Source organism: Megalobrama amblycephala, linkage group LG21, assembly GCF_018812025.1.
Source record: "Megalobrama amblycephala isolate DHTTF-2021 linkage group LG21, ASM1881202v1, whole genome shotgun sequence".
NCBI lineage: Eukaryota > Metazoa > Chordata > Actinopteri > Cypriniformes > Xenocyprididae > Megalobrama > Megalobrama amblycephala.
In genome coordinates this window covers 31,453,877-31,475,918 of record NC_063064.1, presented here as the reverse complement: position 1 = coordinate 31,475,918, position 22,042 = coordinate 31,453,877, and the positions used below count along the sequence as shown (strand labels likewise).

At 35.3% G+C, this 22,042-nt stretch overlaps 1 protein-coding gene across 3 annotated transcripts in view; it reads right to left on the bottom strand.

Annotated features, from left to right (window-relative positions):
- Positions 1-3,400: 3,400 nt before the first annotated feature.
- Positions 3,401-22,042, bottom strand: part of strn (striatin, calmodulin binding protein) — a 51,587-nt gene continuing 32,945 nt past the window's right edge. Inside the window, exons 6-18 of one of the 3 annotated variants that reach the window (XM_048173594.1) lie at positions 20,636-20,771; positions 20,314-20,476; positions 14,768-14,878; positions 12,102-12,245; positions 11,890-12,026; positions 10,295-10,470; positions 10,134-10,181; positions 8,430-8,551; positions 8,184-8,351; positions 6,600-6,746; positions 6,167-6,268; positions 5,997-6,083; positions 3,401-5,906 (exon numbers count right to left, since the gene is read on the bottom strand). In XM_048173594.1, the coding sequence (XP_048029551.1) occupies positions 5,737-5,906; positions 5,997-6,083; positions 6,167-6,268; positions 6,600-6,746; positions 8,184-8,351; positions 8,430-8,551; positions 10,134-10,181; positions 10,295-10,470; positions 11,890-12,026; positions 12,102-12,245; positions 14,768-14,878; positions 20,314-20,476; positions 20,636-20,771 (1,711 nt within the window). In that variant the 3' untranslated portion in view covers positions 3,401-5,736. Of the gene's footprint in view, positions 5,907-5,996; positions 6,084-6,166; positions 6,269-6,599; positions 6,747-8,183; positions 8,352-8,429; positions 8,552-10,133; positions 10,182-10,294; positions 10,471-11,889; positions 12,246-14,767; positions 14,879-20,313; positions 20,477-20,635; positions 20,772-22,042 lie in introns of all 3 variants that reach the window. The other 2 variants (XM_048173593.1, XM_048173595.1) reach the window with 2 other exon arrangements.

Below are 22,042 nucleotides of genomic sequence, written 5' to 3'. Positions count from 1 at the left end.
GTAGTCCCTGTTAGCAAATTGTTAGCAACCGCCGATTTTAAGACACAGTAAAAGTTTAAAAAATCACAAGCGGGTATAACTGGTGTGTTTTATGTCATAGATCAAAACGTGAAAGTGTTTAGATTTGTTAACCACAGACGTTATTTCAGGCGATTTAGCAAAAACCCATTCAAAAAACCCATAGACTTGACGGCGTTGGAACCGGAAGTCCTAAAATGCTAACTCGCTTCCGGGTTTTGCCTACAAAAACGCGTCATCCCTGGGGCACTCTATAGGTACTTATTTTGAATAAGTACTTTGTACCAAAGACTAAAGAATAACCCAAGACGTGTCACTCGTATTGTTTTGAATGGGAGAAAGTGTAACGCGCAATATGGCGGAATAAGTCCCGCCTTCTAAATAAGAGCCAATCGCCGACTGGTAAAGTCATCGCGTCACTTCAGCGGCCGTTAGAATCACCGGTTTCTATAGAAACAGTCAGACTCGCGCCTCCGAAGAGACGCGCATTTAGGTCTGCGCATGCGCATTAGCTTGATCCAGCCTGAAAAATACAGTTTTTTTCTCATGATTCCAGCGTTTAAAAACTAAATTTATGAGCCGGTTGTTGTTAGATTTCATTGGTGATTTCAAATATGAAATTTAATCGTAAGGTTGGCGAACAGTTTTGGAGAATTTGATGTTTCACATTCAAAGAGATTGCATGATGCCCGAGAGGCGTTTCAAAGATGGCCGCCGAGTGAAATGACTTGTCTTAAAGGGACTTTGTTTGTACTTAATGAGGGTGTATGTACTACATCCACCATTTTGTCATTATCATGTGACCTAACAGAGTCAGTTGCATCGCTTCACTGTCATTCACAAATGTCCATCATATCGACTTTATATAACCATATCAAAAACTATAGAACAATAATAAAAATATAAAGGGACTTTGACCATATGGACGCTTCAGAATCTCGCCGGAAGTAGTAGCTCATCCGGGGACTTTTTGCTTAATGTTTTATGAATATGGACACTTATTTTCTGCTACGACATAATAGGGAAGTACGATATGTGATTCCGGATGCAGCCGCGATCGCGTCTTTTATGTTTGCGGTTAATTAGGCTAATCAGTCAGAATAAAATGACATTTCGAACTAGACAGTGTCGTACATTAATGCTCTAAACACAAAGCTGAGCCAAAGACCTCTTTAGATTGAGCCGAGACGGATGCATTTAGCAAAACACGGGGATTGATATTGTAATGAGGTATTTGGAGCCAGACGTGATCTATATTTCACGAATGTTGTTTTTGGCGTCATTAACGGGATGCGTTTGGCACAGTCGCTGCTCTTCATTACATTAAACTGTGAAATGACCTTTCAGTCGCTGTGATTCATTGGTTTAATTCTTAGAGCTGTAGAATATTTCACCTCATAATGACGCTTTCATTTACATGCATTTTCATTTTTAATTCGCTTAAGTCAGTTACACACTCGTGTGGTTTCAAACTCTTATGAGGTTGAGCTGAATTTTCTAATTCATATTTCTTTTTTTTTAATTTACGCAGACTTTATGTTGATTATTAAATGCTTGACAATGTATATATTTCTGTGATCAAAGCTGAATTTTCAGCATCATTACTCCAGTCTTCAGTCACATGATCCTTCAGAAATCATTCTGATATGATGATTTGCTGCTCGAGAAACATTTATGATAATTATCAATGTTGAAAACAGCTCATATTTTTATGGAAACCATGATGCATTTCATTTTTCAGGATTCTTTGATAAGTTCACACAGCATTTTTATGAAATATAATCTTTTTTTTAACATTATAAACCGTCTTTACTGTCATATTTGATCAATTTAATGCGTCATCATTAAAAACAGTGACAGAAGGTTATGAAAACATGATTATGAATTTAAGTCTACTCAAAATTAACCCTGCAGCGCCCTCTGGTGGCCGCACTGACTTACAACAGCATCTGTAACACGTGACCATATCAATTTCAACATGCTGAAATTCAGATGCAGCAATATTAGTATAGTCTGCAATATAAATCATAGACACTTAAGCTGCTATGGCCAAATTACTGAATGAATGAAATAATTCTCTTTTTGAGCACAAACAAAAAAAGCATATCCACCATAGAAATCTCCACGACTTTTCCAGGTTTTCCATGAATGTAGGAAAAACTCCCATATGAATCACAAGTACAAAGACCAAACACACGTGAAATACAACATATTCTTTTATTATTGTATTATATTGATAAATGTCCATCTGAGGAAAAAAAGAGAATACAACAAGAAATCAAGAATAAACTGTAATATCAATAATAAAATATGTACAAGAGGAGTATAGCATTTATTAACAATCTTTCCAAGCTCTCTCTATACAACCAAAAGGGTAAAAGTTCAGTGACAGCTCTATACAGGCGGAACGTTATGACGTCATCGTCCGATCGTCCAATCAAACTCCCTTCAAATACTCTGATGTTTCCGATAATTATTGAAGCGCGTCGATCGATCAGTAACCAGTAATCAAATCTCCGTTTAGCATTTTAGTATCTTCAGTAGCCGAGTCAGCTGTACAGTTCCCATCTCTGACCAGCAGGTGGCGCGAACTACTCTCCCGCACAACTAGTATCACAAATATCGGTTAATCTTCACTGTTAGCTTCGCAGGTTAATATACACTGTATTCTGGTTCATAAATAGATTGTTGATCAATACTTTAAAACTATACATATTGAGATTCTTTCTTATATATCTAAAATTAATATGCACCAAAATGAACGAAATCAGAAAATATATTTACTAGTACGAAAACACGGACGCGCACGCACGCGGTTCCCTTTCAACGTCCCAAACCAGCGCGCTCTCTGTGCACGAGCTTAACGGCAAACGTGCCTCAAATTTAAAGGAACAGAATCCAAAAATGAAAAAAAAAGAACAATTTAATCACCCTCATGTTCCAATCACGCTTTTTTAGTTTACGTAATATGAGCAGCTCAGAAATACAATGTTAATTGCGACTTTTTGTGTCACAATTTTGACTGTTTTTTCTCTCGCAATTGCGAGATTATATATCACATTTTGGAGGAAAAAATATCAGAACAGTGAGTCGCAATTATTTTTTTTAAATCGCGAGCATCACAATTCAATCATTTTTTTGAGAAATTCGAGAAAAACTCGCAATTGCGATTAAGTCAAAACTGTGATATTAAAAGTCACAATTACATTTTTAATTGTTTATATTTCACAATTCGGAACTTTTTCCCCTCAGAATTTCAAGTTTATATCTCGCGACTTCATAACCCTCTCGTTTTTTCCCCTCGTAATTCCTAGTTTGCCTTCCAATTCCGAAAAAATAAATAAATTGTGAGTTTTAAATTTGGAATTACAAGAAATTATTCGCAATCAACTTTTTTCTTCTCAGAATTGTGATATAAACTCAAAATTCAGAGAAAAAAAAAAAGTCAGAATTGTGATAAAAAAGGTAATTACGACTTTTTATAATTGCGAGTATCTTACAATACAATCTTTTTTCTCACAATTCCTAAGTTTATATCTCACAATTCTGAGAAAAAAAGTTTGAATTGTGAGATATAAACTTGCAATTGCGAGAAAAAGTCAAAACTGTGATATTAAAAGTCACAATTACTAATTTTAATTGCAAGTTTATATCTCACAATTCTGACTTCATAACCTTAGCTTTTTCCTCGTAATTTCTAGTTTGTCTTACAAATTTGGAATTGCGAGAATTTTTTTGCAATTTTGACTTTTTTTCCTCAGAATTTCAAGTTAATGTCTTGCAATTCGACTTTTTACGTCTATCATTTTCTCTCATAATTTCTAGTTTTTGTCTTACAATTCCAAAAAAAAAAAAAAAAGGCAATTGTGAGTTTTATGTTTGGAATTGCGAGAAATTATTCACAATTAACTTTTTTTCTCCAGAACGGCAAGATATAAACTCATATTCCGAGAAAAACGTGATATAAAAAGTCACATCTACCTTTTTAATTTTTTTTTTCCCCCTCATAGTCACATGGTTTTGAGGGTGAGTAAATGGTGACAGATTTCAAGTTTGGTTAAACTAGTCCTTTAACAACATTTGGTCGAGTAGCAAACTTCCGCCATTTCCACACGTCGCGATTCACAGACCTGAAGGAAACGCACAAACACTCAGTTGTCTTGTAGTGCTCATGTCATCAGTTAAAGGCAAACGATTCCCGATAAAAGCAGAAAATCTCTATCCTAGCAGTTAAAAACACGCAGACCTGCACACGCACGCCTAGAGAGTTCAAGTAATCACAGACGAGTTCAAATAAAGCCGAAGAGTTTCAAATAAAAAACCTCAACCTGCAAAACGTGGGTTACGATCTATCTGCAACCGCTCACCAGTCATACAATGATAAAAAACACTAGTATCTGTTTCCAAACTATAGATTTCAAATCATTTTCTTCTAATACATAAACCACCACCTGTGCAGCTAGAGAAGGTGAGGATGAGCGAACGATGTTACCGAGTCCCGGATTACATTTGACCAGATAACTAGTTATTCATTTGGCATTACAGGCAAAAAGAGGAAAAAGGCAAAAAAATAAATAAACATCACAACAGATTTCAGACAAAAATAGACCTCCGATTCATTGTACTTTGAGTACAGCTTGTCAAAAAAAACTATTATAAGACTTTTCTGCATGATCACTTAAACCACAAATATTCATTAACGGGTCGAACTCTAGTCAAACGATCACCGTTACAGATCTGACCAGAGATTTGGTCTCCATGTTTGTTACAACACAAAGTTGGCGTTCAACAGAAGATGATTTCACAGACGTTCCGATTTTAAAAATAAAAACATCAGGCGAGGCGTCAAACTGAGTTTCGTCGGATCGACCCTCAGGAGAAACCGCAGGTTTACGCGCAAAACATCCGACTTCGTAGTAATATTATTAATTAAACGTAACGCTTATGATGACTGAATCTCAAGAAACCGATTGATTTCACCATAAAATCAAAAGAAGTATATTTAACAAAATATGAAAATGAGCAATACTTTGTTTAACATAATGAAAAAAACTTGACGCACAAATATTCTCTTGATTTTGAGGTGAAATGAGCTTCTCGATGCCGAAAGTGGATTTATATCCGACGCAAACATTTAGAAATGTAGAACTTTTCTGAGCCGCAAGGTTTCAAACATCGAGTCGTTTTTATCTTATATTATGTACAATTTGAATTGAATAAATTAACAACGTCTCTCAGACAAGAGGATCATATTCTAGTCCTTTGATTCATTTACGCTGTGCATCTGAGAAACGCACCAGATCAGCTAGTTTCAGTGTTTAAAATGACGTCCGTCTCAATAATTTGACGTATTTGGTGAGTTTAAAACACCAGCGAGGTTCATTTCCCTCGCCGGAGAGGAACGGAGAGAATCCGACTGTTTGAAGCAAAAGGCACGTCGTTTAAAAGGAGAGAAATCAGAAAGAGTGACACGCTCACGTCAGGAGAGAAACAACCAAAGGAAAATTAATGAACGTAAAACTACAGAAGTGTGGGAAGCGCCCAACTTCCTGTGAGGCTGAACGGAGGAGGTGTTTGGTGGAGGAACAGACGCGTCCCTCGGTGAAGGGCGGCGGCGTGTGCGCTTCCCCTCCAGCACCAGGCCCGCCCGGATCATCAGCCCTCGCCTCCCGCTCGGGCTTCGAGTTCGTGGAAGCAGTTTTGGTCGGAGGTCGAAGGTCATACGAAGACTTTGGCGAGGGCGTCGGCTCCCGCGCTGCCGATGTAGCACTTGGTGGGATGAAACGCCACGTCGTGAATGGACTCGTCGAACTTCTTCCTGTGAGCGGTGAACTCCTGGATGCACGTCTTGCTCTCCATGTTCCACAGACGCACGGAGCAGTCATGACCTGAGACGCAATCAGAGCAAAGTGATGTTTTTATGGTCTTTATGACCTTCAAAGAACACCAGTGAAGGAGTTTCCATGAAGAGTACTTACTGCCAGACATCAGATAGAGTCCGTTGGGATCCACCGCGAGACTGGTGACAGCGTCAAGATGAGCCACCATAGAGTGAATCAACTTGCCTGAGAAGAACATCAACATAAGAATAATATATATCATAATTATAATAATAATAATCATCTCGTGAGTAAAGCTGTTTCTATACCTGTGTTATTGTCGAAGAACCGGATGTGCCGATCCTCCTGTGCCGTGACGGTGACGGGCAGCGTCGGGTGACTCAGGACTTTATTGATCTGACACGGCGCATCTGAAGATCAAACACACCAGAGAGGATCATGGGACTTTACCAGTCGCTCATAATGCAAAACCATCTTCTATTGAGATTTATGAGGCATTTTTACATTATTTTCGTCTCGTACCAAAAACAGGAATTTATAAGATGCTAGTGTATGTAAATAAATAAGATTAATAAAAGTGTTATCAATAAATCAATTATTTAAAAATAGAATTCTAACTATGATTTTAAAGAATGAACGTCGAGAAAAATTCAATTGAAACAGTGCTTGTATCTGCAGAAGCAGTGCTGAACATGTGATGAACCTCCTGACGCTGTGACGTGTCGTATGTGGAAATATTACCGGGTTTTCCGGCCGTCTGCGACTCGAGCTCCAGAAGCAGCTGCCGGGTCTCCATGTTGAAGATGCCCATCCTGCCGTTACTGAACGCCGTGACCATGTGAGCCGGATCACTGCAGACCAGATCCACGGACGACGGGACGCCCAGCTCTGAAGAGCACAGAATAAACAGACGGTTCAGTCAGTTTACAAGAGAGTTAAAAAAACAACAACAAACAAAAGATCATTCATTAAAAAAAAAATAATAATAATAAAAATAAAAAATATAATAATAATAATAATAATAATATTATATATATATATATATACACACACACACACTACCAGTCAAAAGTTTGGAAACATTACTATTTTTAATGTTTTTGAACAAAGTCTCTTATGCTCATTAAGGCTGAATTTATTTAATAATAAATACAAAAAAAAAATAATAATAATAATAATATTGTGAAATGTTTTTTTTTTATTTTAAAATTATGGTTTTCTATTTTAATATTCTACCATTCAAAAGTTTGGAGTCAGTAATTTTTTTCTTTCTTTTTTTGGAAAGAAATTAATATTTCTATTCAGCACGGATGTGTTAAATTGATAAAAAGTGATAGTAAAGATTTATATTGTTAGAAAAGATTTATATTTTGAATAAATGCTGTTCTTTTTAACCTTTTATTCATCAATCAATCATGAAAAAAGTATTACAGGTTCCAAAAAAATATTAAGCAACACAACTGTTTTCAACACTGATAATAACTGAGTATCAAATCATCATATCAGAATGATTTCTGAAGGATCATGTGACACTGAAGACTGGAGTAATGATGCTGAAAATTCAGCTGTGATCACAGGAATAAATTATATTTTAAAGAATATTAAAATAGAAAACCATAATTTTAAATAGTAATAATATTACTATAATAATATTACTGTTTTTTTCTGTATTTATTATGAAATAAATGCAGCCTTAATGAGCATAAGAGACTTTGTTCAAAAACATTAAAAAAGCATGTAGTATATATATATATATATATATATATATATATATATATATATATATATATAAGTATACTTATATATTTAAGTTTATTTATTTAAGTCATTCTCTTTAAGACTTTTATTATGTGATGTTATGTTATTTTGGGGTGCGTTTCAATGTAAAAATTTTTTTTTTAAATAATACAATAATTAAATAATAAAATATATAAATAAATATATATATTTTTTAAACTGGCATGTGGTAAATCATTCTTTAATTCTTAAAGACTTTTATTATGTTATGTGATTATGTTATTTTGTGGTTTGTTTCAATCCCAATATCATCATTAATGACAGTAATAAAGCAAACAAAAAAGATCTTTCATTCATCAAATAAAATAAATACATAAAATAATTTTTATTTTTTGTAAACTGAAGTGTAGCAAATCATTCTGTAAGACTTTTATTATGTTATATGTTGTGTTATTTTGGGGTCAGCTTCAATGATGATATCATCTAACCATCATCAAAAAAAGATCATTATTTTAAAATATAACAAAATACAATAATAAAATGTTTTTATTTGTTAAATCTCTGTGTGTTCTCTCTCTCCAGCGGCACCTTTGTTCTCGTTGAAGACGGCGATGGAAGGAGCAGCATCTGCAGCGTTCCACAGCCGCACCGTCCCGTCGGCGGAGCAGGACAGCAGTCTGTGATGAGCCGAGCTGTAGACCAATCCCCACACTGCATCTGTGTGTCCGCACAGCGCCCCCCGCAGCACAGACGGCTCTATTACAGCCAGAGAGAGAGAGAGTCAGACACACATTCACACCGACTCACACTCACTCTGTGTGAACCGCAGCGTACCGTACGAGTCATAGGGGTCGATGTTCGGGTTCGGAGTGTTCCAGCTCTGAATGGATCCGTCCAAACCTCCGCTGAAACACTGGTCTCCACTGGAGCTCATCACCACACACAGAACCGGACCCCTGCGGACCAGAGCAGGACAATGTACAAATGTTGACATTAATCTGATCTTTTAATCCTTGTGCGGGTCTTCGTTTGGGAAGTCACACTCAGGGTCTTTGGGGACCCCAGATAACAAAATGTAATTTTGTAACAAAATAATTGTTTTTTTAAAAAACAAATGTAATTTTACTCTGTTTATTAGTGTTTTTACTCCACATTTGTGCAGTTTTTGGAAGATTTATCATATTTTTTTTAAATTTATATAAATAAATTAAAAAATATATATTTTTAATTTTTTAAGGTTTTTATACAAAAACAGCTTTTTATGTAAAATTCACTTTATAAAAGACCCACATTTCTAACTTTCATTCATGGGGATAACATGGATAATTTGACATGGTTTAGTGTGAGATTTTTGCCCATCTTTAGGAAAACGCAGTTTTAAAAGTAAAAAATGATCACTTTATCCAGCAGATGGCAGCAGAGCTCCACTATTTGCTATTTGACTGACTGAACGACATCTTTTCACAAGTTTTTTCAGCTGGATTCATATCTAAATATTATCAAATCACAATTATGACAATAAAAATTACTTTTTGTCAAAGTTTGGCATTTTTTTGTAATAAAAAAAGAAAACAAAAAAAAAAAAATCTGTTTTTCAGTATTGTTACATTATGATGAGACCCCACTTAGAAAATTGACAAAATTCATCTTCAAAATCAACATTTTTGAAAAACGTATTTATTTCAGTACAAAAAAAAAAAAGCTAAACTTTGACAAAAAGTCTCTTTTATTGTCATAATTGTGATTTGATAATATTTAGATATGAATCCAGCTGAAAATACTTGTGTAAAGATGTCTTTCAGTCAGTCAAATAGCAAATAGTGGAGCTCTGGCGCCATCTACTGGATAAAGTGATCATTTTTTACTTTTAAAACTGCATTTTCCAAAAGATGGCCAAAAATCTCACACTAAACCATGTCAAATTATCCTTGTTATCCCCATGAATGAAAGTTAGAAATGTGGGTCTTTTATAAAGTGAATTTTACATAAAAAGCTATTTAAAAAATATGTATTTATTTATTTGTATAAATTTAAAAGATATGGTAAATCCTCCAAAAAGTGCACAAATGTGAAGTAAAAACATTAATAAACAGAGTAAAATTACATTTGTTTTTTAAAAAAATATATTATTTTGTTACTAAATTACATTTTCTCTAGAGTCCCTAAAGATATAATTTAAAATAATGTTTTTATTTGTAGATCTAGAAAGTGTTAACAACTGTACAAAGTTTCATGTCATTTGGACAAAAATAACTTTTTGATTTTTAGCAAATGTCGTTTGGGGTCTAAAAAGACGCTATAAGGGTTAATATCACTGATTTAGTACATGAAGAGATTTTCACATTAAGTGTTTTAGAATGTCCTGCGGGTGCGAAAAACTTGCTGTTTGTTCACATATTTTTCTTCTTTTGAGAGTTGATCTAAATATTCATGGCTTTAAACGAATGGAAAATTGACAGGCCTGTGCTGCAGATGTTTTGACCTCCAGGTCTCTGCGACTGAAAACTATAATAAGATCTGAAGGTAACAGTGATGTACCTGTGAGCCCTGAACGTGTAGATGGGCTCCACATCAAGAGCTGCACACCTGAAACAACGAGCACAAGAGTGTCAGGAAGCGTTCACACTGAGCCAAGCACAGACAGGATTACAGTACAGTACAGGATAGAAATACTAGTGAAATAAGACTGGCGCTCTGACTTCTTGGTCGGAGCGGTTTTCTGCAGGTTCCACATCTTCAGCGTGTGGTCTTCAGACGCCGTGATCAGAACCGGCTCGATGGGGTGGAACGCCAGACCGCGAATGGAGTCGAAGTGGTTCCTGAGGGTGAACTTGGGGTTCCACGTCTTCCGCAGGGCGTCTTTGTTGTTAGTGATCTGAGAAAAGTTGCAAACACATCGACATGATGCATTTCCTCTGTGATGAACGAACTGAAATTAATAACGGTCGTGATTTTAATATATCTTAAAACTAGGGCTTGATTTAACACATTAATTAATTAGTTAAAAATAATGCATTAAAATTCCTTAAGCCCTGAGTGAATCAGCTGTTTGAACGAATCAAATGAATCTCGTTTAGACAGTTGCCGCCACCTACTGGCAGGTTTAGTTTCTTATTTAGAGCATCATTTCAAAAAAATTATTTCATATTCCCAATATTAAAGGTATAGTTCACACAAAACTTTAAATTCTGTCATCATTTACATGCCCTCATGGCTGCTGAAGCCTAAAGGTTTATGTGTAATAAATTCTATGTATACTTTTTTTCTAAAGCTACTTTTTTGTAATGACTATTTGATGCTTTTCTCATTTAACACAATAATGACTTTAAATGCCAATAATTTCTCATTTCTCAGCCAAATTTGATTAATTATAATTATTAATCGCCACATCGTGTAATGAATTAGATTCAAACGTTAATCATTTGACAGCCCTAATTAAAACATAAAAAAGCACACACATCCCTGTAGATGCTCGGCCAAAAAAATGCAAGTAAAACATTATTAATATTTTAAGTAAATGGTTGTTTGCAGCTGCAGTGTGCAGTTTTATAATATATACTTTAATCAGGGCTATTAACTAAAACTATTAAAAACATTCTTTAATTGAAATAAAGCTGAACTAAAATCAAATATAAATACTAATCTTGCCTTGGCAATAAATTGAAATAAGTTTAAGCTGATGCACTAAAATTATTAAATGGAAAAAAACAACAACTAAAACTGAAATAAAAATAAATTAATCCTAAATAGCATTATTAAAACAAACTAAAAAAATGAATATGACAAATGCACTAAAGATTAAACTAAAATGAACATGAAAATTAAAACTATAAAAATAAAAGCTAATTTAAAATATGAATAAAACTATAATAAAAACTAAAATAACACTGACTTTAATATATAAAATATATACATTTATATACTTAAATTGCAAAATAATTGTATTTATTTCAGGGATGATACCTGGATGACACTTTCTGAATTAGACATGTCATATAATGTTGTTTTACACTACGAGGTTCACCAGTTCCATTCTGAACACAGCCAGAGTCACATGACAGTCCTGAATCCACTCATTGTGTCATATATTGAGTTCAGTAAGTAAGTGCAGCAGGAAATCTGAATCTCGTATCTGAAATCCGGTCATATTTATATTAAATGCATGGCAGTGATTTTACTTCTAATATAAAATAATATGAATGCCTGACAGTTCCACGTGTAAAAGCCTCTAAAACTGCATCATGTGTCTGAAATCTGAGTTAGTTTTAGTCAAGGATAATAACCCTATACTCACGTCGTAGGACAGATTCTCGGCCTCGTTGGCCACCGTGAGTCCGGCGAGTTCTCCGAGACCCAGTTCGCTCTCCAGCGCCTCGTCCGTTCCCATGATGAAGGACTTTCCCGAGGAGGGAGGGAACGTCAGCGCTTCGACTGCAACACAATCACACACATGAGCTGTTTGCACAGGGCTGAAGTGGATCATGTTTGTGACGGAGGCAGAAATACCCTCATCTGTGCGGCCCAGCTGATGCTCGTTGAGACGGGGCAGGCTGGGACGGACCGGCGGCGCCACCGGAGGCTGGATGGACGACAAATCCTCTGCGTCACGCAGATTAGCCAGCATGTCCTGCAGTTTACACCTGTTCGGCCCTACAAACACAAAACAAGCACCTTTCATTTACTTCCATGGGTATAAAACTCCCCGACAGAATCCTGCCCACCTCAGAATCATTTCTGCTTTAACATTAACTTTAAAGGTGGACTGTATTCTGATGCCGGGGATTTGGCACAGATGAAATGACATGAAGCAGTGGAGAAAAAAATCAGAGAGGAAAAATTAGTAAAAAAGAAAATTTGAGGAGGAAAGCGAGCGACTGATGTCCAATCTGGACTTTCTTACAATGGAAGCAGAAGGGGTGGAGCCTGGTTTATATTCACACACCCACTTGGGCGGAGCTAACAAGCCACACCCCCTTTGGAGCACCAGCATAAAATGCAACAGAAGTGAGCAGTAAAGCGCCTCGGAAACAATAAACAGGAGAAAAGAAACGGCAGTTGTGTGAGAGATGCAGCTGGATCCTAAAAGAAGAGATGATGGAGAACAGAACAAACAGCGAGCAGGTGCTGGACGCGTTTACTCAGAGCGGCGCCGGTTTAACGGATGAAGAGAGAGAGAGAAAAGAGGAAAAGGAGGAGTGGAGGACAGGACAGACACATGAAGACGGATGAGTGACGGAAGTACTGAAGAGAGCTGCTGGATTTTTTTTTGTCAAACTAATGATTTTTGAGAGAAAGAAATTAGTGATAAACCGATATATCAGGTCAATTAAACGACCAATAACTGGCATTTTGACATCAACACTGTGACTTGTTGGCCGATGGCTAGAAATGGAAATTGGTTTCCATTTTTAAACATCTTTGAATGAATAGATAAACTATTGAATCTCACAAAACCTGTCCAGACATGTTCGGGTCAGATTTCCTCAAAAAAAAAGATTATATTTTGCATAAAGAAAATGAAGCCTATTTTGAGGACCATCCATTAATCAGCAATGTGCTAATGAGAATTTAGGGTTAAATACGTTTAATTGTCATGAAAATAACACAAAAGTTCATGTGCACTAAAAACACTGAAACAGAAATTTTAACTCAGAAAGTGCTGGTAATAACTAGTTGAGTACATTTCGATGACAAACTGTGATGTTGGCTTGACAAAGCCTTGTCTGAGAGTTTGATAAAACTCTGAAAAGCTTGAAGTTTTTACTCAAATATAGATGTTATTCTAGCACACTGTTATCATGATTTAGCAAGTTGCAGGCATGTTTTTAATGTGAAAATATACAATGTATTTGTGCATCATGTTAGCATTTGTTGTCCTTTAATACACTGTCAATTAAAAAAAAACAATATTACATTAAATTTCTACAGTAAAATAATAAATATTGTATTAAACTCATCAGTAATGAGAACTGGGGGTGAAAATAATGCAAAAAATACACATATATATATATATATATATATATATATATATATATATATATATATATATACAGTACAGTCCAAAAGTTTGGAACCACTACGATTTTTAATGTTTTTAAAAGAAGTTTCGTCTGCTCACCAAGGCTACATTTATTTAATTAAAAATACAGTAAAAACAGTAATATTGTGAAATATTATTACAATTTAAAATAACTGTTTTCTATTTGAATATATCTGACAAAGTAATTTATTCCTGTGATCAAAGCTGAATTTTCAGCATCATTACTCCAGTCTTCAGTGTCACATGATCCTTCAGAAATCATTCTAATATGCTGATCTGCTGCTCAAGAAACATTTAATGTGTACAATTGTACAAAATATTTGTGTACAATATTTTTTTTCAGGATTATTTGATGAATAGAAAGTTCAAAAGAACAGTGTTTATCTGAAATCTAATCTTTTGTAACATTATAAATGTCTTTACTGCCACTTTTGATTGATTTAATGCATCCTTGCTGAATAAAAGTATTCATTTCTTTAATTTCTTTTCAAAAAAATAAAAATAAAAATTCTTACTGACCCCAAACTTTTGAACGGTAGTGTATAATGCTACAGAAGCTTTGTATTTCAGATAAATGCTGTTCTTTTGAACTTTCTATTCATCAAGGAATCCTGAAAAAAAAAGTACACAACTGTTTTCAACATTGAAAATAATCATAAATGTTTATTGAGCAGCAAATCAGCATATTAGAATGATTTCTGAAGGATCATGTGACACTGAAGACTGGAGTAATGATGCTGAAAATTCAGCTTTGCATCACAGGAATAAATTACTTTGTCAAATATATTTAAATAGTACACAGTTATTTTAAATTGTAATAATATTTCACAATATTACTGTTTTTTACTGTATTTTTAATTAAATAAATGTAGCCTTGGTGAGCAGACAAAACTTCTTTTAAAAACATTAAAAATCTTAGTGGTTCCAAACTTTTGGACTGTACTGTATATATATATATTTACTGAACTGTATGACCTGGGCAGGATTTTGTGAGATTCACCCATATTTACGGCCTGTTGGCCTTCCTGTTCTCTAGATATCAGTGGTTGAAAGCCGACATCGGTTGACCACTATAAGAGGAAGCAGTGATGAAAGAAAGAGACGGCGAGCGGGAAGTTCCTGTCCGACTTACTCTTCACCCCTTTCTTGCCCTTGCGCTCCTTCTTGTACTGTTCCTTGAGTTTAGAGATCAGACCCTCATCCACGTCCCAGGACTCAGACGAGGGGCTCTGCTCTTCCTTCTCTACACGGAGGAGGGAGGAAGACACTGTTATACGCCACGACTCTAGTGTCACGTGGGAAGGATTCGTTCGTTGCTCTACAGACCAGTGTGTGTTTGATCATGGTATTAACAAATAATTCACATATTTCAGCGCTGCACTCTTCCGGTTTGTGTTTCCACAGCATGAAGGTAAGATCTTACAGATTTATGAATGAACTGCTCGTTTTGAAATCTTCGTCATTAACTCTACAATAAGTAAATCCACTTCAGCAGCTGATTACTCTTCGACAGCGATGCCATAGAAATATACCGCGAGAACAGAAGGTGCGTGAGGAATATACACTTATAAAACAACGATGTACTAAAAACGGAAAGGTTTTTCCTTTGCGTTTTTCACGTACAGACGTCAATGTTGTCAAAATGATCCCCGTTCACACAAATGTGCAAAAATGATTAAAAACACTGTATTCTGCTGCCAGGCCAGTAGATGGCGATGTCACTCGGTAAAGAAACACTACGAGCCTATAGACCAGGGGTGTCCAAATTATGTCCCGCAGCTTGTCTATTCCCGCCACGCATAATTTACAAATCGTGCAGTTTCACAATATCAACACAAGGGGGCAGTATTAGATTTTAGGCCAGGGAAATGCGCCAAAAGCGTAACGAAACAGCGCTACCTGTGCGCACTGCACAACTCACGAGCTCACAAATGTGTTTACTTGCTGAGTGTCTCGATCACATGACCACTAAACAGCCAGTAAGAAGTGTTCGAGTTCAGCATAAAGGTTTCAGGTACAAGCTGCAAATCTCTCCGTGATTCAATTCAGTTTAAAGCGCTGACTGAATCAACAACACTAACAGGAGAAACATTGAGCCGATCCAATTAGAATACTGTTCAACCAACAATTCAGTAATATTTAAATTTCACCCTTTAAAAACGAGGTTGTAGTTTTACATATATTGTTTGTGTATTAAATTTACCTGTCTTATCTCAAGCTACTCTACTGTCAGCTCAAGCTTTTGTCAAATCCGTCATGTTTTTAAGAAACAAAACTTGTAATATACATTTATATACATTTATATAAATATACATTTATATATATATATATATATATATATATATATATATATATATATATATATATATATATACAGTACAGTCCAAAAGTTTGGAACCACTAAGATTTTTAATGTTTTTAAAAGAAGTTTCGTCTGCTCACCAAGGCTACATTTATTTAATTAAAAATACAGTAAAAAACAGTAATATTGTGAAATATTATTACAATTTAAAATAACTGTGTACTATTTAAATATATTTGACAAAGTAATTTATTCCTGTGATGCAAAGCTGAATTTTCAGCATCGTTACTCCAGTCTTCAGTGTCACATGATCCTTCAGAAATCATTCTAATATGCTGATCTGCTGCTCAAGAAACATTTAATGTGTACAATTGTACAAAATATTTGTGTACAATATTTTTTTTCAGGATTATTTGATGAATAGAAAGTTCAAAAGAACAGTGTTTATCTGAAATCTAATCTTTTGTAACATTATAAATGTCTTTACTGCCACTTTTGATTGATTTAATGCATCCTTGCTGAATAAAAGTATTCATTTCTTTAATTTCTTTTCAAAAAAATAAAAATAAAAATTCTTACTGACCCCAAACTTTTGAACGGTAGTGTATAATGCTACAGAAGCTTTGTATTTCAGATAAATGCTGTTCTTTTGAACTTTCTATTCATCAAGGAATCCTGAAAAAAAAAAAGTACACAACTGTTTTCAACATTGAAAATAATCATAAATGTTTCTTGAGCAGCAGATCATCATATTAGAATGATTTCTGAAGGATCATGTGACACTGAAGACTGGAGTAATGATGCTGAAAATTCAGCTTTGATCACAGGAATAAATTACTTTGTCAAATATATTTAAATAGAAAACAGTTATTTTAAATTGTAATAATATTTCACAATATTACTGTTTTTTACTGTATTTTTAATTAAATAAATGTAGCCTTGGTGAGCAGACGAAACTTCTTTTAAAAACATTAAAAATCTTAGTGGTTCCAAACTTTTGGACTGTACAGTATATATATAAAATTGAGAAGGAACCAGCCCTCAGATGTGTCCACAACATCGAATCTGGCTCCCTTTTAAAAAAGTTTGGATACCCCTGCTATAACACGTAACATGCATGCACATGATATCAGTGTTTTCACAAATTCATATTTTTGTACTTTACACAGAGACATTAACAGTATTGTTGTAAAAAAACTTGCACTTTGAAACTCTTTTTCAAAAGTTTGTTTTCAGGCCGTGTAAATAAACGGGCAAACCGCATAAAAAGTTTTATGTTTTTAGTTTTTAACTAAACAGCCTCTTCGAAGACAAGGTTCTATATGTAACCTTACAGGGATCCGTCAGGCGCTTCATATATAGAGCGCAGCAGATGGTATTTGCTTCTGTTGAATCTGTCAGTTCTGCTTCGTTTTAAAATAACCATGTGGAAAAACTACATTACCCATGATGCTGTTCAGAAAATCCCACAAATCAGAGACGAAATGAGCAAAATGCGCCAAAAGATCTCTTTAACTCCACCCACTCCCATGAAGCATTCGAATGACGTAATCTCACTATGCTCTCAAAATACTTAAATGTTTGTATATGAAGAGTTTGGTTCCAAAACGCAATAACTCCATTTTGATTAATTTGAGTAAAAAGGTGTTTTCTTTACCAAGAAAGTGGCAAGATGAAAACCACTATTTTCTGTTTCAGACTTTCACATAGCATCTTTTGGTAATTAAAACATTAAACATTCAAATCTACATTTTGATTTTAAAAAGTTTATTATAAAAACGTATTATTTTTTTCCCAAAATGCAATAAATCCATGACACTTTTTTTTCAAAATGCAATTAATCCATCAATATTATTTTTCAAAAAGAAAATACACAACAAAGTAAGTTGATTCACATATATGACAGAGTCTATATTTTTATCTTATATACAGGCATTTTATTAAAAATACATTCAGCCGTCGCTCCCAAAATGAATTCAACGGGTCATCTTGTTAATGTTATAAATTATTTGTTATTACCAATTAAAGAGTAGGCTATCTTGTTAAATAAATACATTTGCCGAGTACATTGGTATTAAAAACGGCTTTTTAAAAAAAATGTTTACAGTGCATGGAATGGTGCGCTGTGATTGGTTGAGAGCGGATATATTGCGTTCTGCAGAAAAAGGAGACTGGCATTTGTCGCGTTTTGGAAAGAAATGGAGAAAACATGACAGAATAACACGACGGATATCGCATTTTGCGCAAAATTAATAAATGACTTTTCAATACCGACCAGATACAATACTGATTTTGGCGGAAACAATTTTTTTTGAAAATGGCGTTTATCGCGTTTTGGAACCAAACTCTTCATATATATATGCATATTTTGCAATAAACGTGAAATATATTGTTTTAATATATAATCAACATTTGAAAATGAGTAGTTTTATACTTCCACATTGTTTTTAATTCTGTTCGCAGTGATTCATGAGATCTGTAGTTCACAGTTTTTGTCAGATTTTCAAAACCTTTTTGGCTTCAAATCAAAGTTTGTAGTGTTGTGATTCTCCTCGTAGTTCGTCGGTTCGGTTCACGGCTCATAACGCTTTAATGAAGACTTTTTTTGGGAAAGATTAATGGGAAAAATACCAATGCCACTGAAAAAGTGGGCAGGCGCTAGTGTGCTTGATTATTTTATGAAGTTAGTTTTAATAATAAATTACTTTTGTTTTAATTAACTTTTTATTTAGATTAAATTTTATGAAGTAAACAGCTACTTTATCATCAGTAGAAATAACTCATTAAACATTATGCAATCATTTAAGACATTTCTCCTTACATTGAACTGTTTTAGCATAAAGTTTTCTTTAAAACTGAGTCAAGAACCCTGGAGTTTATATAGAACCTTTCCTACTAAGAGTGAAACGGGCCGTTTCTGTTCAGCCAAAACAACTGAAGCGAATGACATTCACGTTACAAATAAGATGGATAGGAATATGAAATCAACAGTCTAATTGGGAAAAGCAGTTAAAAAGGGCCGTTATAACGGTGTTTGCCCTGTTCCTCGACGTCACGTCTGCATTATTATCACGTGACTGACGCCACCCTTCCAGAATAGTGCTTTAGTCATGAACTAGTTTTGGCAACGGTCTGAAAGTCTGAGCTGCAGTTTTCAGCACGATTTAATCTAGACCTCAGACGAGACTGTAAAAACCCATCGATCTGCAGGGGAAGATGGACGTGTGAACGGGGATTTTGGGTTGAAAAATCAGTCCAATTCTCTTCAGAGACTCAACAGAGATGGGATCTGGAGGGCAGGGAGTGTGTGTGTGTGTGTGTGTGTGTGTGTGTGGAGCAACACACAAGGAGACAGTAAATCAAACACAATCTACAGGGACATCCAGTGCATTCAATGCTGTGCAACCGTTCTGAAATCAAACACTGCGATCGACTACAATGAAACCAGTCGTGTGTGAGAAAGACGAGCTCGTGTTCCTGAATGTTCTGAAGATCCTGCGTGATGCTGGAAAAACAGCACAGAATAATTCTACAACACATCAGCACTGAATCTACAGATAAATCCCTCAAAACCTCAAAACGTTTTATCTCATACTTTTAAAAAAAAAAAATACACAGAATTGTGAGATAAAAAGTCGCAATTACTTTTATTATATTTTTATTCTCTGGCAGAAACAAACTTCCATTTTAAAGTGCCCCATTATTCTATTTTAGAGTCTCCTATAATAGTTTTACATTCATGCAAAGTCAAAAAACACTTTAATTTTCTCATATTATCCACTGCAGCATCAGCTCTTTCCTCTCAGTGTCTGAAACGCTTCGTTCAAAGATTCGGTCTCTCTAAACCCCGCCCCTTTGAGAGCTGCTCTGCTCTGATTGGCCAGAAACCAAATGCTCATTATCATATCTGAATCTCAGTGATACGAACAGTAACAGTTTCACCGTATCAATCTCATCACAGTGGATTAGCTTTAGCAGCGTCTTCTCAACACGAATCAAACTCTTCCAGTCTCAGATACGACTACAGTGATTGAGGGCGGGGCAAAGAGACGCTGTTCAGCCAATGAACACCAGAGGTCGATTCTTTATTTTGGGAGACAAAAACTCCATTTATCTGCACTTTATTGATCTTTGCAGAGCTTTTACATTGACAGACAGCTCTATTACACACTACATGAAAGATAATATCCCAAAAAGCGTAATAGGGGCACTTTAAGTGTTGAATTGCAGACGCGGTTTATTTAGACAGTCGGTTCTTTAATTAAACTGTAGTAAATTATAGGAATGTAAGTAGATATAAAAAGTGCTGGTGCATCTTTGTTTATTTGTCAGTATAATCTATAAATCATATTTCTGCATCCGTTTATTATTCTCACCCCAGTCGGTTCTGTCTCCAGAGGAAGGCGTTTCGGACGGGCCCTCCATGTCCTCGCTATTGGCCAGGAAATCAAAGCCCTTCAGAACTTCATCTGTGTCCAAATCATCACTCATGTCTGCTGAGGAAGAGGAGGGAGACGGAGACACCTTCCTCCTCACCATCTATCCGAGAGAAAGAGAGAGAGAGAGAGAGAGGGACGACAGGAAGCAGGACGTGTGACTGACGGCAGCTGGCGAGTGTCAGTTTCTGCATGTTCTCTCCGTGTGTCGTGTTCTCAGCGCTTCGTGAGATCCTCTGAATGTGTGTGAACATCAACTCACGGTGGCGAGGTCGACGATGGTCTTGTTTTGTCCCTCACTATCATCATCATCGTCTTCATCGCTGAACTCTGCCGCCGCTTTCTCGATGAACTTGAAGGCTTCCAGCACCGTCGCCGAGTCCGACATCTCAGGTTTACTGTGTTCCAGAGAAATAAAGACATGTGAGTGAACGAGATCAATGAGAGTGAAATCAAGGCAGGCTTTTCTGTTCTCGAGACAATTCATCATGTTAGCCTGTCACACAATGAACATCATTTCTGTTTCTTACCATGAATATACATGTTTTTCATCATATCTAGTGATGACACAGTAGAAAAGAAGGAGAAATTGTGACCAATAATAATAATTGTTCTCAAATTCATCAATATTAGAGTTATGGATTGAACTTGAAAAAAATGATGCAATAATATTCATGTGCAATAATAAAAATAAGCTAGTAATGAGGGGGGGAAAGATAAATTATATATATATATATATAAATCACATCAAAATGAATAAATGCATAAAGCTAATATTTTGTCAAGTTTATATTGGTCAATACATCTTCAGAGATTTAAATAAATAAATATGGTTAATATTGGCCGATTTACTGTCAGTAATTTAAATAAAATTAATTAATATAGTTATTATAGGTCAATTTATCTTTAAATAAAAAATAAATAAATAAATAAATACAGTTAATATAGGCTGATTTACTGCCACTGATTTAAAAATAAATAAATAAATAAATAAATAAACAAAATATAGTTATTATAGGCTGATTTACCATCACCGATTTAAAAATAAATAAATAAATAAATAAATAGAGTTAAAATAGGCCAATTTATTTTCACTGATTTAAATAAAAATAAATAAATTACTTACTAAATAAAGTTAATATAGGCCGATGTATTTTCACTGATTTAAATAAAAATAAATAAATTACTTAATAAATAAAGTTAATATAGGCCTGTAACGATCACCGTCTGTTCCTGTCACTCCCCGGACTACATCTCCCATCATCCTCTCTGCCACTCACCTGCACACACTTCACACTAATCACTAATCACCACACCCAGCTGCAGCTCATTATCAGGACTATATAAGACTCTCACACACACCACCCATTTGCGAAGTCTTGATTCACCCTGTGACAATTCCGAGCGTTATTTCCCTGTCTGCCTGTCTGTTATCGTTCCTGCCTGTTTCTTGTTTTTGACCCGTTGCTGCCTGTCCTGATCTTTGCCTGTCCCTTGACTACGACTCTGCCTGTTCCTCACTGTTCCTGTTTGTTCCTGTTTTGACCCTGCCTGTACGACCACTCTCACTTCTAATAAATGCTGCACTTGGATCTCCCGCCTGAGTCTCCAGTCGTAACAGAAGACTTCGCCAACTACGATCCAGCAGCTTCTACAAGCGTTTCCAGCC